This window comes from Odocoileus virginianus, chromosome 20 (assembly GCF_023699985.2).
Source record: "Odocoileus virginianus isolate 20LAN1187 ecotype Illinois chromosome 20, Ovbor_1.2, whole genome shotgun sequence".
Classification (NCBI taxonomy): Eukaryota; Metazoa; Chordata; class Mammalia; order Artiodactyla; family Cervidae; genus Odocoileus; species Odocoileus virginianus.
In genome coordinates, this window is record NC_069693.1 from 4,817,560 (window position 1) to 4,832,601 (window position 15,042).

At 52.3% G+C, this 15,042-nt stretch overlaps 2 protein-coding genes and 1 long non-coding RNA gene across 4 annotated transcripts in view; 2 read left to right on the top strand and 1 right to left on the bottom strand.

Annotated features, from left to right (window-relative positions):
* Positions 1–7,728, top strand: LOC110135460 (cytoplasmic tRNA 2-thiolation protein 1). The gene is made up of 3 exons (XM_020890513.2): positions 1–126; positions 3,371–3,914; positions 6,391–7,728. Exons 2-3 carry the CDS (start codon positions 3,407–3,409, stop codon positions 6,924–6,926), a joined length of 1,044 nt encoding a protein of 347 aa, XP_020746172.2. The 5' UTR covers positions 1–126; positions 3,371–3,406; the 3' UTR covers positions 6,927–7,728.
* The window catches only part of KLK14 (kallikrein related peptidase 14), a 26,126-nt gene continuing 14,919 nt past the window's right edge, over positions 3,836–15,042 (top strand). The window contains exon 1 of one of the 2 annotated variants that reach the window (XM_070450405.1): positions 3,836–3,914. The gene's annotated coding sequence lies outside the window, so the exon portion shown is untranslated. Of the gene's footprint in view, positions 3,915–7,803; positions 12,629–15,042 lie in introns of those variants that run through there. The other variant, XM_070450406.1, reaches the window with a different exon arrangement.
* LOC139029802 (uncharacterized) overlaps positions 9,908–15,042 on the bottom strand; it is an 8,137-nt gene continuing 3,002 nt past the window's right edge. The window contains exon 2 of the long non-coding RNA XR_011482009.1: positions 9,908–13,865. This is a non-coding gene — a long non-coding RNA (uncharacterized lncRNA). The remainder of the gene's footprint in view (positions 13,866–15,042) is intronic.

The window sequence follows — 15,042 nt, forward strand, 5'->3', positions numbered from 1 at the left end:
GGGCTCTGGGAGCCGTAGGCAAGACAGCTCCCAAAGCCTTGTGGGAGTCGTAGTCTCGGAGCCACTTCCGTACAGGAGTTCCGCGTGTTAGGCAGTTTGGACGATCCAGCACCGCGTTCTCCTCAGGTGAGTTATTTTCTCCCGGAGCTGGTCGGCCCCAGAGCGCCCGCTCTTTGTCGCGGTGCCGTGTGAGGGTTGAGGAACTCTCCGTTAGTGATAACATTCGCCTCTGACTTACCAATGCTTGTATCCCAGAGGCCTACTGGCCGGAATCCTCACTGTGGGCTCCGCGGTCCAGCCTGTCTCTGGCCCTCCCACCCCTCTCCCCTCGGTGGGCTCGGGGAAATTCGACTATTTCCCTGCCCTCACCTCCAACTGGATACTTCCAGGAGGTCCCTACGCTGTCCTGAAACCTGTGTCTTGATAGAATGATGTTACACACTACCCATCATTCTGACAAAGCTGCGATACGGAGGCACACTTGGGATCTGGGCCCCGCCTTCTGGGAGCACTTATTCCCTCAGCCTACAGATCTTTCCTGAGCCCCGATCCTTTGCCAAATCCCTTGCAAGGCAGGGGGAGTCAGTGGTGGCTGAGGCAGACCCTGTCCTTCCCTACCTGTAGTGAGCTCACAGGACACGGGAAGGGAGACAGGCCTGTCACCATGAAGGGTAGCGTCGTGATCCGGTTGGGATGGAGGCATACAAGGGGCTCTGCGACCCCAGAGAGGGTGCGTGAGCCAGCCTGGGGTCTATAAAATCTTCGAGGGGAAGATGCTTAACACACGTTTCAAATCTGACGTGTCCAAATGGAATTCTAGCCAGCCTCCTCCACAACTGAATGTTCCCATCGTCCTCCCCGGTACTCAGGCCCAAGCCTTCAAATCATTCTTCATTCCTCTCTTTTCTCATGCCCCCACCCTCCACCCCAATCCAAGTCTTGTGCAAGTCCTACGGACCCTACCTTCAAAATAGATCCAAAACCCCACCTTTTCTTGTCATGGCCACTGCCAACACCCCAGTCCAGGCCAACTTCATCTCACTGACTACTGCCCTGGCCTCCTCTCTAGCCCCCCTGCCTGCCAGAGTCTGTTCCCCACACAGCAGCCAAAGGGAGACTTAAAACCTAAATCAGATCATATGCTTCCTTTGCACAGAACCCTCCCATGGTTTCAATCTCTCTCTTAATTAAAATTAAAGCTGTATCATGGCCTATGAGCCTCTGAAAATCTGTACTTATTTCCTGGCAGAGTCTTCCTCATTCAGGAGGCAGGTTCCTGGGACCTAGTGACCGTAGATTTAGGGGGAGAAGAGAGATGAGTCCAGAGTGACTTTATGCCGTGCCCTACGGAGGAGCTGGGTGGAGAGGTGGTACTCTCAGCAAGCAGGGAACAGCTGAGCAAGAACAGGTTTCTCCGTGGGGAGCAGGGGACTGGTCAGTTTGGGTACCTAGAATTCTAGAGAACCAGTGGGTATCTTCAATGGGACATTTGAAGGACAAGCCTGATGAACATCGTGATTCAGTCAGCCACAAGGAAAATGAGCTGGGCAGGAACCATGAAAGTGCCTCTCCAAAAGAGGCTGAGCAGGAGGCAAGCCAGGAGAGAGAGAGAGAATCAAGCCAGAGGCAGGGGTGAGGTGAGATGCATGGGAGGATGTAGAGAAGACCCTGGGCAGGATCTCACTGGCTGTTTTGTGGACAATTGCATGTGCAGAGGAGGGAAGGGGAGGGCAGGGAGATGGAGGAGGAGCCTCCTGCGGTAACCGGGAGAGAGACATGGCTCAGACCAGAGTTGCAGCTGTGTAGATGCTAAGGCGTGCTGGGCTTCTGGGTCTGTTTTAAAGCTACAAACAGGAATTTCTCCATTCTGGTTGGATGTATGGGGTTTGAGGTTTGAGGACATGCCCCAGTGCATTCTCAGTGGGGCATTTGGAGGAAAGGTTGGGACCTAACATTGCAATTTGGAATCACCTACAGGGAGAGTTAAGAGGGATGGAGAAAGCAGTCCAGTGTCCTGGGACACAAAGCTCCTGCCCTGAGTAGCTGGAGGGAGAGAGCTGCCCTTTAAAAGAGCAGTCTGGGAAGGGGAATCGGGAATCTGGGTTCTGCGGTGCCTGTCAGACAGCTGAGTTGCACTGGCCCCTAACTGGTGTTACAGGCAGTAAGCACGTGAGTCACATAAAATGATTCCACACTTTATGGGAAATCCTGGAAACAGGGTGAACTGCTTAGAAGCTACTGCACTATGATAGTCCAGCCCAGAGATGATGGTGCCTTGGAGGGGAGGGACTCAGTCTGATGGGTTCCCCCCGCAGGTGGGTCCAAGGGAATCTTGGCTGGGTATGGAGGAGTGAGGTGGGGGAAACAGAAGGAGTCAAAGATGGGCTGATCCACCTCTTGATAAGGCCACAGAAGCTTGCGGGAGATTCTGAGATGACTGCCCTGCCTTTCAGAGGATACAATCGGAACCCATTCCTAGAGAAAGCATCCCACCCCACCAAAGTGAAAGTCCAGTTGGTCTTTCCTGTTTATCCCCCTTCCCCTAACAGAACTGCCAGCAGTCCCCTTGCCTCCTTCTATTCTTAGATCATTGACCCTTCCCAAGCTCTCTTAGCAGCCCTGGAAGCCCAGGTCAGCGACCTGTCCTTCTGATTAGGGTTGTAAGAGGTGTGGCTTCCCTGGAGACTGTGAAATGTGTCCTTAATATGCACCTCCATTCCTCCAAACAGAATCCGACCTAACTTGCCTATCTCTACCCCTCCCCTCCACCCCTCACCTCCAACCAGCTACTTCTCTCTCCTTGGTGTGTAATGGGTGTAATCCAAGAAGCCTTCCTGGAGGCACTAGCCTCCTCAAACCTCCTCAAACCTTCAAGTGTCAAACAGTTGACCCTTGAACAACATGAGTTTGAACTGCTCCACTGAGACTCAGTTTTTTTTTTCCCCAATAAATACATACAATACTACACCATCCGCAGTTTGGTTGAATCCTTGGACTTGGAACAGGGAAGATATGGAAGGCCGACCGCAAAGTTAATGTGGAATTTGGTTGTACTCCCAATCCTCGCGTTGTTCAAGGGTCAACTGTATACATATAACCCTCCCTTACTCTGGAAGATGGAGAAGGAAATGGCAGCCCACTCCAATATTCTTGCCCGGAGAATCCCATGGACAGAGGAGCCTGGCAGGCTACTGTCCAAGGGGTCGCAAGAGTCGGACACGACTTAGCGACTAAACTACTCATTACTGCAAATACTCCGGAAGAAGCCTACCTGGTCCCCACTATTCTCGGCAGGGACACTACCCTCTGTAAGCAACGACCCGCAACCCGGAATCCACGTGTAACCTGCCTCCCCTCTCCACCCATCCAGGAGAACCGACCCCTCCCGCCTCTCCAGGACCCCACGATGCCCGCCCCGCAGTGCGCCTCTTGCAACAAGGCGCGCGCCGCCCTCCGTCGTCCGCGCTCGGGCCAGGCTCTGTGCGGCGCCTGCTTCTGCGCCGCCTTCGAGGCCGAGGTGCTGCACACGGTGGTCGCGGGCCGCCTGCTGCCGCCCGGCGCCGTGGTGGCCGTGGGCGCCTCGGGCGGCAAGGACTCCACGGTGCTGGCGCACGTGCTGCGCGAGCTGGCCCCGCGCCTGGACATCTCGCTGCACCTCGTGGCGGTGGACGAGGGAATCGGCGGCTACCGGGACGCGGCGCTGGCGGCCGTGCGGCGGCAGGCGGCGCGCTGGGAGCTCCCGCTCACCGTCGTGGCCTACGCGGACCTCTTCGGGGGCTGGACGATGGACGCCGTGGCCCGCAGCACGGCCGGCTCCGGCCGCAGCCGCTCCTGTTGCACCTTTTGCGGGGTGCTGCGGCGCCGCGCGCTGGAGGAAGGGGCGCGCCTCGTGGGAGCCACGCACGTCGTGACCGGTGAGCGCAGGCGCGGCCCAGAGGGGGCGTGGTGGGAGGGACGCCTGCGCGGGAGAGCTTCGGGCGCCGTAAGGGGGCTGGAGTGCGTGCCCAAGGCGTAATGGAGACTATGAATGGCCTAGAGGAAAGAACCGAACACGGTAAAGGGGATGTGCGCATGCTCCAGCATGGCGGGGTGGTGGGGGCGGAGGGAAACAGGATGGGCTGTGCATCACAAAGACTTCGAGTCTTGGCAGCTGTCTTGGTCTACGTAGCTTGGAAGGGAGGGTGGGCGATGGGAGAAGCGAGTGACAGAGGTTAGTCTCTGGGGATTAGGTCTTTGAGTCTTATCTTTAGTCGTCTCTAATACTCTCGGTCTCATGGCCCCCAGCTGTCTCTCTTCAGAATCCATCTCTGTCTCTGGACAGTATCTCTGCCTCGTAACTTCTTTTTCTTGTTGCCATCTCTTCTTTTCCATAACTCTCTTGTCTTCTCTCGCTCTCATCCATTCCTTCAACAAACAACAACTGGGCTTCTACTAAATGCCAGATCCAAGCTGTTATTAATATATAGAGTACGTATTACACACATTTGTATTATATATGCTCACATCATCCTCATCGGGCTATGGCTGAAAATACAGCGATGCCTAAGACTGACCCAAGCCCGTACCTTTGCACAGTTCAAATATAAAATGATAAACGATCATAAATGTTACTGGAAAAAATTACATGGTGCAAAAAGAGGACCTTATGGTGAGGAGAGAGGGGATGAGGAAGGGCTTTCGAGATCCGAGGGCTCTGGGTGAGGGGGTGAAGAGGAGTGGTGTTTGAGGTGGGTGGAGGTTGTTCCAGGCAGAGGGAACCATGAGGGAAACCATCTGTGCCGAGGCCAGTTTGAGGGGCCCCAGGAAGACCAGAGCAGTGGGCGGAGCTCGGATCCGCATTCCCCTTTTGATGGTGAGGCGTTAACATCTGATCCTTTGAGCAATGGGGAAATGGGTGGGCCTGACAAAGGCTCTGAAAAGTACACTAGGGCAGGGGTGAGGAGCCTGGGTTGGAGAGGCAAGGACGGAGCAAAGGAGATGAGCCTGGAGGGTGGCCGCTGCGGGTGGGCCAGGTGAGAGACGATGGTGGAGAGAATCAGTGCTTTTTTTTTTTTAAAACGCTGTGTAAATATTTCATTACTTTCTCCCTGGTCTCTAAACAAGGATAACACAAAAACATTGCAGTCTGTGCCATCAAAGGCACTTGTGTCAACAACTATGAGTTTTCTGTGGCTGCTGTAACAAATTACCACAAATTGAGTGGCTTAAAGCAACATCAATGAGAAAAAACAACAACACAAATTATCAGGTTGCAGTTCTGGAGATTAAGGTTCAGGCAGAAGTCTCACTGGTCGGCATTCCTCTGAAGAATCTACTGGAAAGTCCATTTTCTTGCCTCTTCCAATTTTTAGAGGCTGCCTCTTGGAGGCCTCCTTCCTCCAGCTTCAGAGCCAGCAGCTGAGTCCTTCTCATCTTACATCGTCTGACCTTGCTTGTGTCCCCACATCTTCCATCCTGACTCTTTGACTTTAAGGACCCCTGTCATTACCCTGGGCCTCCCATGTGGCGCTAGTGGTAAAGAACCGCCTGCCAATGCAGGAGACATAAAGAGAGGTGGGTTCAATCCCTGGGTTGTGAAGATCCCCTGGAGGAGGGTACGGCAACCCGCTCCAGTACTCGTGCCTGAAGAATCCCATGGACAGAGGAGCCTGGTGGGCTACACTCCTTGGGGTCACAAAGAGTCGGACGCCACTGAAGCGACTTAGCACGTCATTACCCTGGGGCCCACTTGGCTCAGCTAGGCCGCTCTCCCTGTATTAAGATCAGCTGATTAGTAACCCTCATTCTGTATGCGGTCCTGATCTCTTTTGCCATGGGACCCAATATATGTTCAGGTTGAGGGGGTGGGGGATTCTGCTTACCACAACAGCCTTCTTTCCAATTTCCATTAAATGACTTCCGTGTAGTCTTAAGTACATTTTTCTTTTTGTTGGGGGGGTGGGGGCGGGGTGTCTTTTGGGCTTGTGGGATCTTGGTTCTCCAACTAAGGATTGAACCTGGGCCCTCGGCATCCAAAGCACAAAATCCTAACTACTGGACCGCCAGGGAATTCTCTGAAGTACACTTTTAACTGAGACTGAAATGACAGTCTTCCTGACCCAGGGATCAAACCCAGGTCTCCCGCACTGCATGCAGATTCTTTACCTTCTGTGCAACCAGGGAGGCTCTGAAATGATGGTTGTAGCCTAAAGGACTTTCACTCGCTAGCAGAGGGCCTGGTCTGCGATAAGTGGGGGTAAGTGAGGCACCCGGGCTGCTCCAGGGAGCCTGGGTGCGTCGCCCTCTCGTTTCTCGCCGGGTCCCCCCGCAGCCTCCCCCAGGCCGCCCCGCGGTGCCCCGGGGTCTCCTCCCGCGGCCCCCTCCTCACGGGTCCCGTCTCCCCTCTCCCAGGACACAACGCGGACGACATGGCGGAGACGGTGCTCATGAACTTCCTGCGGGGCGACGCGGGCCGGCTGGCGCGGGGCGGGGGCCTGGGCTCCCCGGGCGAGGGGGGCGCCCTGCCGCGCTGCCGCCCGCTGCAGCTGGCGTCGCAGAAGGAGGTGGTGCTGTACGCGCACTTCCGCCGCCTCGACTACTTCTCCGAGGAGTGCGTGTACGCGCCCGAGGCCTTCCGCGGCCACGCGCGCGACCTGCTCAAGATGCTGGAGGCGGCGCGGCCGTCAGCGGTGCTGGACCTGGTGCACTCGGCCGAGCGCCTGGCGCTGGCCCCGGCCGCGCGGCCCCCGCCGCCCGGCGCCTGCTCCCGCTGCGGGGCGCTGGCCAGCCGCACGCTCTGCCAGGCCTGCGCGCTCCTGGACGGCCTGAACCGCGGCCGGCCCCGCCTGGCCATCGGCAAGGGCCGCCGGGGGCTGGACGAGGAGGGGCCGCCGCGGGAGCCGCAGCCATCCCGACCGCCGACTTCCCAGTCGGTCCCCGACTTCTAGAGACTCCAGTTCCCTGCCAGGATCCGGCGCCATGGGGGCGCGGGGCCGCCTGTAAATGCCACGGAATGAACCCGAGTTACCTGAGCCCGGCCTTCGTGTGCAGCTGGGAGAGAGACGGAACCTGTTACCTGCGATCCTGCAGACACTGGGGCTCTGGGCTCCTGGGTCTGGGGGCCGGGGACTCCTGGGTCTCAGAGAGGGAAGCACTAAACGACCTTCCATTCCTGAGCGAGTGGGAATTAGGGGGCTGCTTGCCTGTACCTCTGTGGGATCTGAGCATGCTCAGATGGCCCTAACCCTTCTCGATCGCCTACTGCCTGCCTGGTGTTCGTGTTTGCCTGCAGTAGGAAAAGCACACCCACGCGCCTGGATGGACATGTCAGTTACAGCACTCATGGTGTTTCTGTGTGAGCGCTGTGTGTACTGCAGGCGCTGGGCCATCTCTTTTCACCCGCACCACGATCTCATTGGCTGTAGCCCGAGGCCCATAACTGGCCCGAGGTCACCTCTCTGGAGCCCCACCTGGGGGCTCTCACCCAGGCCCTCCTGGGGCTCTTCAAGACGGTAGAATTAGTCCTTATTCCCACTACCACCTGAATCTCGGATGGATGAAGAGCAACTGGGACGGCTCTCCAGACCAGATTCTAGAGGCAGAGCTGGGTGAGCTTGGGACAGTGACTCAACCTCTCGGATCTTCCATTTTCTCCGCTGACAATGGAATCAAGCCCTCCCACCAAAGCACTGTTTTGAATGTTTGATAAAAGCGCCCAATAAATGTGTCCTACTTGACTGTTCACACTAAGATTTGGCCACCAGGGGGCGCTCGATTTCGGGGTTGCTGCCCTGCCGATCCAGACAGGCGTGAGGCTCAGAAACTGCCTGACTCCTGGGCAGTATTGGCGTCCTCAGCCCCACCTCCAAGTTTTGCTGGGCTGCTCCTTTGTTAGAAACGCCCTCCTTTCCTATCTTCCCACTCAACATCCTCCAGGGGCCTCCTGGAAGCGTCCCTGAATCTCTCCTCCCACCCTGCCCAGCCCAGGACATTGGGACTCTCCCAAACCCCAGCCGCTGGGTCCTGTCCTCTGGCCATCCACACTCTTTGGGTCTCTCTTTTCCTATTTAGATTGGGCTGGAGGGCTGGGAACAGATGTTCTCAGAGCCCCCTGTGAATTAATCGAGCATTAGGTTAATTATTCCTTCAACAAACACTTACTGAGCACCTCATCTGTGGCCCATGTGCCAAAGGCTAGAAATACTGCAGTGAGCAAAAGACAACAGCCCCAGGCGCCATGAGGTTCACAGTCTGGGAGAAACAGACAATAAGTCAATGAATATATAATGTCAGGTAGTGATTAACACAACCAATAAAAATAAAGCAGGATTAGAGAGGGAGATAGTGAGCGCCAGTGTCCATGGTGGTCAGGTCATGGCCTCTCTGAGGAGGTTGCATTTGAGCAGAGACCTGAGTGAAGCAAAGGAGTGGATCATAAAGCTATCGGGACTTTCCTGGTGGCCCAGTGGTTAAGAATCTGCCTTGCAATGCAGGAGACATGGGTTCGATCCCTGGTGTGGGAACTAAGATCTCACACGTCAGGGGGCAACTAAGTCCCCCCACCCCACCCTCACCACAACACTGCGCCCACCCACCACAACTAGAGAGTCTTGGGGCTGCAACAAAAGATCCTGAGTTAACTAAGACTAAAGGCAGCCAACAAAAAAAAAATCATAGAGCCATCTTGGGGAAGACCTTTCCAGGCAGAAGGAAGTGCTGATGCAAAAGGCCAAGGGTGGGAATAAAGTTGGTAAGTCCAGGAAATGACAGGCAGGTGGTGTGGCCAGAGCAGAGGGCAGCGGGGAGAAGAGCAAGAGTCGAGATGCGGTGGTTGCCAGGGCGGGTCCTGCAAGGTCTCGCTTAGGCGGGAGCCCATGTCCCAGTCCTAGTTTGCCAGGCCCTTGCGGAGCACTCCTTCCTTGCGTTAAGCTCAGCGATAGGATAGACTGTGTTTTGATCCCCAGTTTTACAAATAGTAAATTTTTGGCTGAGAGATGTGAAGTGACTTGCCCAAGGTCACACAGTAGTAAATCAGTGAAGAAGCTGGGGCTATTCACCCTTTTCACTGTGCCGCCTGCTGGAAGCCAGGGGACTTGGGCCCTTGTTGCATGTCAGCCACTGATTCACCTTGTGGTTTTGGACAAGGGACTTTTCTTAATCGAGTTGCTCCCTTCACATCAGGAGGCGGGTGGTTGATTAGATTTCTGTTGTAGTTTACAGCAACACTAACCACCAGAAATATATTTATAATATGAGCCATATATGTAATTTAAAGATTTCGTATGGCCATATTTTTATTTATTTTTTTTCCATTTATTTTTATTAGTTGGAGGCTAATTACTTTACATCATTACAGTAGTTTTTGTCATACATTGAAATGAATTAGCCATGGATTTACATGTATTCCCCATCCCAGTCCCCCCTCCCACCTCCCTCTCCACCCGATCCCTCTGGGTCTTCCCAGTGCACCAGGCCCGAGCACTTGTCTCATGCATCCCACCTGGGCTGGTGATCTGTTTCACCCTAGATAATATACATGTTTCAATGCTGTTCTCTTGAAACATCCCACCCTCGCCTTCTCCCAGAGTCCACAAGTCTGTTCTATACATCTGAGTCTCTTTTTCTGTTTTGCATATAGGGTTATTGTTACCATCTTTCTAAATTCCATATATATGTGTTAGTATACTGTAATGGTCTTTATCTTTCTGGCTTACTTCGCTCTGTATAATGGGCTCCAGTTTCATCCATCTCATTAGAACTGATTCAAATGAATTCTTTTTAATGGCTGAGTAATATTCCATGGTGTATATGTACCACAGCTTCCTTATCCATTCGTCTGCTGATGGGCATCTGGGTTGCTTCCATGTCCTGGCTATTATAAACAGTGCTGCGATGAACATTGGGGTGCACGTGTCTCTTTCAGATCTGGTTTCCTGGTCATATTTTTAAAGAGGAGAGAAAAGAGGTGAAATGTTATTAATATATTTTATTATGGTGTGTTAAAAAGTAGAGTCATCACTTTGCTGACAGAGGTCCATAGAGTCAAAACTATGGTTTTTCCAGTGGTCATGTATGGATGTGAGGGTTGGACCATAAAGAAGGCGGAGCACTGGACTGTGCTCTGCTGTTTTTAAACTGTGGTGTTGGAGAAGACTCTTGAGAGTCCCTTGGACTGCAAGGAGATCAAACCAGTCCATCCTAAAGGAGATCAGTCCTGAATATTCATTGGACGGTCTGGTGCTGAAGCTGAAGCTCCAACACTTTGGCCACCTGATGCAAATAGCTGACTCATTGGAAAAGACCCTGATGCTGGAAAAGACTGAGGGCAAGAGAAGGGGGGCAACAGAGTATGAGATGGTTGGATGGCACCACCAACTCAATGGACATGAGTTTGAGTAAACCCTGGGAGATGGTGATGGACAGGGAGGCCTGGCGTGCTGCAGTCCATGCAGTCACAAAGAGACATGACTTAGCAACTGAACAACAACAAATATCCAAAATATTAATATTTTTGTGTGTCAGTCATATCAGTCACTCAGTCGTGTCCAACTCTTTGTGACCCCATGGACTGCAGCATACCAAACATTCCTGTCCATCACCAGCTCCCGGAGTCAGTGATGCCATCCAACTGTCTCATCCTCTGTCGTCTCCTTCTCCTCCCGCCATCAGGCTCTTTTCAATTGAGTCAGTTCTTCACATCAGGTGGCCAAAGTATTGAAGTTTCAGCTTCAGCATCAGTCCTTCCAATGAAGGGAAGGACTGTCCAAGGGACTCTCAAGATTCTTCTCCAACACCACAGTTTCAAAGCATTAATTCTTCAGTGCTCAGCTTTCTATATGGTCCAACTCTTACATCCATACATGACCACTGGAAAAACCATAGCTTTGACTTGATGGACCTTTGTTGACAAAGGAATGTCTCTGCTTTTTAATATGCCGCCTAGGTTGGTCATAACTTTCCTTCCAAGGAGCAAGCATCTTTTAATTTCATGGCTGCAATTACCATCTGCAGTGATTTTGGAACCCAAAAAAATAAAGTCTGCCACTGTTTCCCCATCTATTTGCCATAAAGTGATGGGACCAGATGCCATGATCTTAGTTTTTTGAATGTTGAGTTTTAAGCCAACTTTTTCACTCTCCTTTTTCACTTTCATCAAGAGGCTCTTTAGTTCTTCTTCACTTTCTGCCATAAGGGTGGTGTTATTTGCATATCTGAGGTTGTTGATATTTCTCCTAGCAATCTTGATTCCAGCTTTTGCTTCATCCAGCCCAAGGTTTCTCATGATGTACCCTGCATATAAGTTAAATAAGCAGGGTGACAATACACAGCCTTGACATACTCCTTTCCCTATTTGGAACCAGTCTGTTGTTCCATGTCCAGTTCTAACTGTTGCTTCCTGACCTGCAAACAGATTTCTCAGGAGGCAGATTAGGTGGTCTGTTATTCCCATCTCTTTCAGAATTTTCACAATTTGCTGTGATCCACACAGTCAAAGGCTTTGGCATAGTCAATAAAGCAGAAGTAGATGTTTTTCTGGAACTCTCTTGCTTTTTCGATGATCCTATGGATGTTGGCAATTTGATCTCTGGTTCCTCTGCCTTTTCTAAATCCAGCTTGAACATCTGGAAGTTCACAGTTCACATACTGTTGAGGCTTGGCTTGGAGAATTTTGAGCATTACTTTACTAGTGTGTGAGATGAATGCAATTGTGCGGTAGTTTGAGCATTCTTTGGTATAGCCTTTCTTTGGGATTTGAATGAAAAGTGACCTTTTCCAGTCCTTGGCCACAGTTGAGTTTTCCAAATTTGCTGGCATATTGAGTGCAGCACTTTCACAGCATCATCTTTCAGGATTTGAAATAGCTCAACTGGAATTCCATCACCTCCACTAGCTTTGTCCATAGTGACACTTCCTAAGGCCCACTTGACTTCACATTCCAGGATGTCTGGCCCTAGGTTAGTGATCACACCATCGTGATTATTGGGCCATGAAGATGTTTTTTGTATAGTTCTTCTGTGTATTCTTGCCACCTCTTCTTAGTATCTTCTGCTTCCGTTAGGTGCATACCATTTCTGTCCTTTATTGTGCCCATCTTTGCATGAAATTTTCCCTTGGTATCTCCAATTTTCTTGAAGAGAGTTTTAGTCTTTTCCATTCTATTGTTTTCTTCTATTTCTTTGCATTGATCATTGGAGGAGGCTTTCTTATCTCTCCTAGCTATTCTTTGGAACTCTGCATTCAAATGGGTACATCTTTCCTTTTCTCCTTTGCCTTTAGCTTCTCTTCTTTTCACAGCTATTTGTAAGGCCTCCCCAGACAGGCATTTTCCTGTTTCGCATTTCTTTTCCTTGGGGATAGTGTTGATCCCTGCCTCCTGTACAATGTCATGAACCTCCGTCCATAGTTCTTCAGGCACTCTGTCTATCAAATCTTATCTCTAAACCTTGAGAAATTTAACCTTTTTTTTATAGTTAAGTATTCAAAATTCTGTGTGTATGTAACAGTCTATCTCCATTGAGACTCAACCAAAGTTCTGTCGCAAATGGGACCAAAGGGCCTCGAGAAGCTGAGGAAGACGCTGTTCTCAGCTCCAGCCACAAGATGGCAGTGTGATCACACCGTGCATCCGATGGCCGGCTCTTTAGAACAGGTCTGTTTCCTAACGCGCGGCCTTGGTGAAATCCGCTGCCTCCTCCTCCCTCTCCCCGCCTGCCCCCCACCCCCCAAAACCGGCCCCTCTGGCCCCAGCCAGCCTTGATCCAAGGGCGAGAGACACAGTCTGGCAGAAACCTGAAGGCCCCATATGAACACTGGAAAAATTCCATGACCCGAAGATTCCAAGACCCAAAGACAGACATGTGTCTGTCCATCCATCCATTCATTCTGCAACTATTTATGCAGCACTCAATTTGTGACAGCAATGAACAAAACAAAAGCCCACCCTCACGAGAGAGGCCCCAAAAGGAGGAAACTAAGTAGAATAGGTAGTATTTCAGATGGTGATAAACTGATCAATCATGTCAAATTGATCGGTCCTGTCAAACATTTAAGTAGGGTGGACCCTGGGGAAGACCTCTTTGCTGGCTGCGAAACCGCACGTGCAAACTCCAAGGGAGGCAGAGGAGTGACGGAGGTGGGCGAGTGGAGGAGAGATGAAAGAGGGCCAGGTCGCAGGGGCGGGAAGCCACCGAGATTTGGGAACAGAGGAGCGATAAGGATCATCCTTTATTCAGGAGACAAACATTTGCCCAGGCACCTCCCAGGAGCCAGGCCCTGCAGGGGGTTCGTGGGGCAACAGAGCTGAGTCAGCCCCAGTCCCTGCCCTCAACGGGCTCCCTGTCTGATGGCGGGAGGCAGTGCGCACCGACTCTGGCAAATCAAGACCCAGAGGGATGGGCGTTAAGGCGGAGATCAGTAAGGGCAGAGGGGAGCCCGGAGGTGGGGCAGCTAACTCAGCGTGGGGCGTCGCGGAATGCTTTCTGAAAGAGGTAGTGTTTAAACCAGGATCCAGATGAGTAAGAATGAGCACGGGAAAGGGGTGGGAGGGGAACGACTGCACCTGTGGCAGAGAAAACAGCCGGTGGAAAGGCCTGCCGGCCAGGGCGCACCGCGAACTCCTGAGCCCAGGGGAGGAATGGTTGCTTCTGGTGCTGGACTAGCCGGAGCGGGTGGGCGGCGACCCGCACCCCCTAGGGTCAGAATGCCCTCGCACAAGGCAGAGGGCTTAGAGCTGACAAGGCTTGTTGAAAAAGTGTCAAAAAGAGCCTTCTGGGGACTTCCCTGGCGGTCCAGTGGGTTAAGACTCGGTGCTTCCTCGGCAGAGGGGCGCAGGTTCGTTCCCTGGTCGGGGAACCAGGATCCCGCATGCCTCAGGCCAGGGCCAAAACCTAAAAAAAAAAAAAAAAAAAAAAACACTTTTTTAAGCCTTCTGTTACTGCCTCTAGGAGGACTGTGGGGAAACTTAAAAGCAAGGAGGCCAGGAAGAAGCCAAAGCCATAAGCAGTTGGGGATGGTGGGAACAGATATGAGGACTATGTAAGAAACCTTGAAATCCTGCTCAAGTCTAAGGTGTTGTTTTATAAGTGTAAGAGCTCCTGCATAACCCCTCCACACACACACCCCACCAAAAACAAAAACAAACCAAAAAAACCCTGTAAATACAAGAGAAGCTTCTCCTAAACGGAAATAAAGATCTTTGCCACTTAGGCAGATGGCAGTGGTGATCACAGGAGTCTCGCTGAGAGAGAAAGCGTGGTAAACATGGAGGGCAGGGCAGGGTGTTGCTGAGGCCCGTGGCCTTGGACAAGGCCGTGCTGTGTGCCACCACCCCATGCGCTGTAGCCCGCCAGGCTCCTCTGTCCATGGGATTCTCTGGGCAAGAATACTGCAGTGGGCTGCCATGCCCTCCTCCAGGGGATCTTCCCAACCCAGGGATCGAACCCAGGTCTCCCACACTGCAAGTGGATTCCCTGCCCACCAGGGAAGCCCAAGAATACTGGAGTGGGTAGCCTAACCCTTCTTCAGGGGATCTTCATGACCCGGGAATCAAACTGGGGTCTCCTGCACTGCAGGAGGATTCTTTACCAGCTGACCTACCAGGGAAGACCTTGGAGAAGACCTACATAAACATAAGGGGTCCTTTAGGCTTATTGAATGTCTGGGAAAGGACCCAAGTTGATAATCCAGAAATCCCCATACCCTAGGGTTACCACCTGGAGTCAGAAGCATTCTTTCCTGCAAGGATGGGGCCCAATCTCAGAAAGATGGGCTTCCCCATGTTCCCCCCTGTGTGTGCTCTCCCAGGGATGGGTAACTGGAGACTACTGTCAGGTCTGAAGATGTAGAGGCATCAGGTGCAGAGATTCTGGGGAGAAGTCTCTCGATAGCCTTAATCTCATCTAGTCTGTTTTCACAGAGGCGCTTCACATGTCAGGGACCAGAGTGGGCTCTAAGAATTCAGCGGTGAGCATGTTAGACAGGGTCCCTGCCTTCATGAAGCCTTGGTTTGATTGAGAGAAATGTTCCTTCAGTCCATAAAAGTGTGCTGAGCACATACTACATGCC

Excerpts from the sequence above, each read along its gene's own strand:
- LOC110135460 (XM_020890513.2), top strand. The coding sequence starts at position 3,407 with ATGCCCGCCCCGCAGTGCGCCTCTTGCAACAAGGCGCGCGCCGCCCTC. Across the intron at positions 3,915-6,390 it reads AGCCACGCACGTCGTGACCG|GACACAACGCGGACGACATG; the intron begins GTGAGCGCAGGC and ends CCCCTCTCCCAG.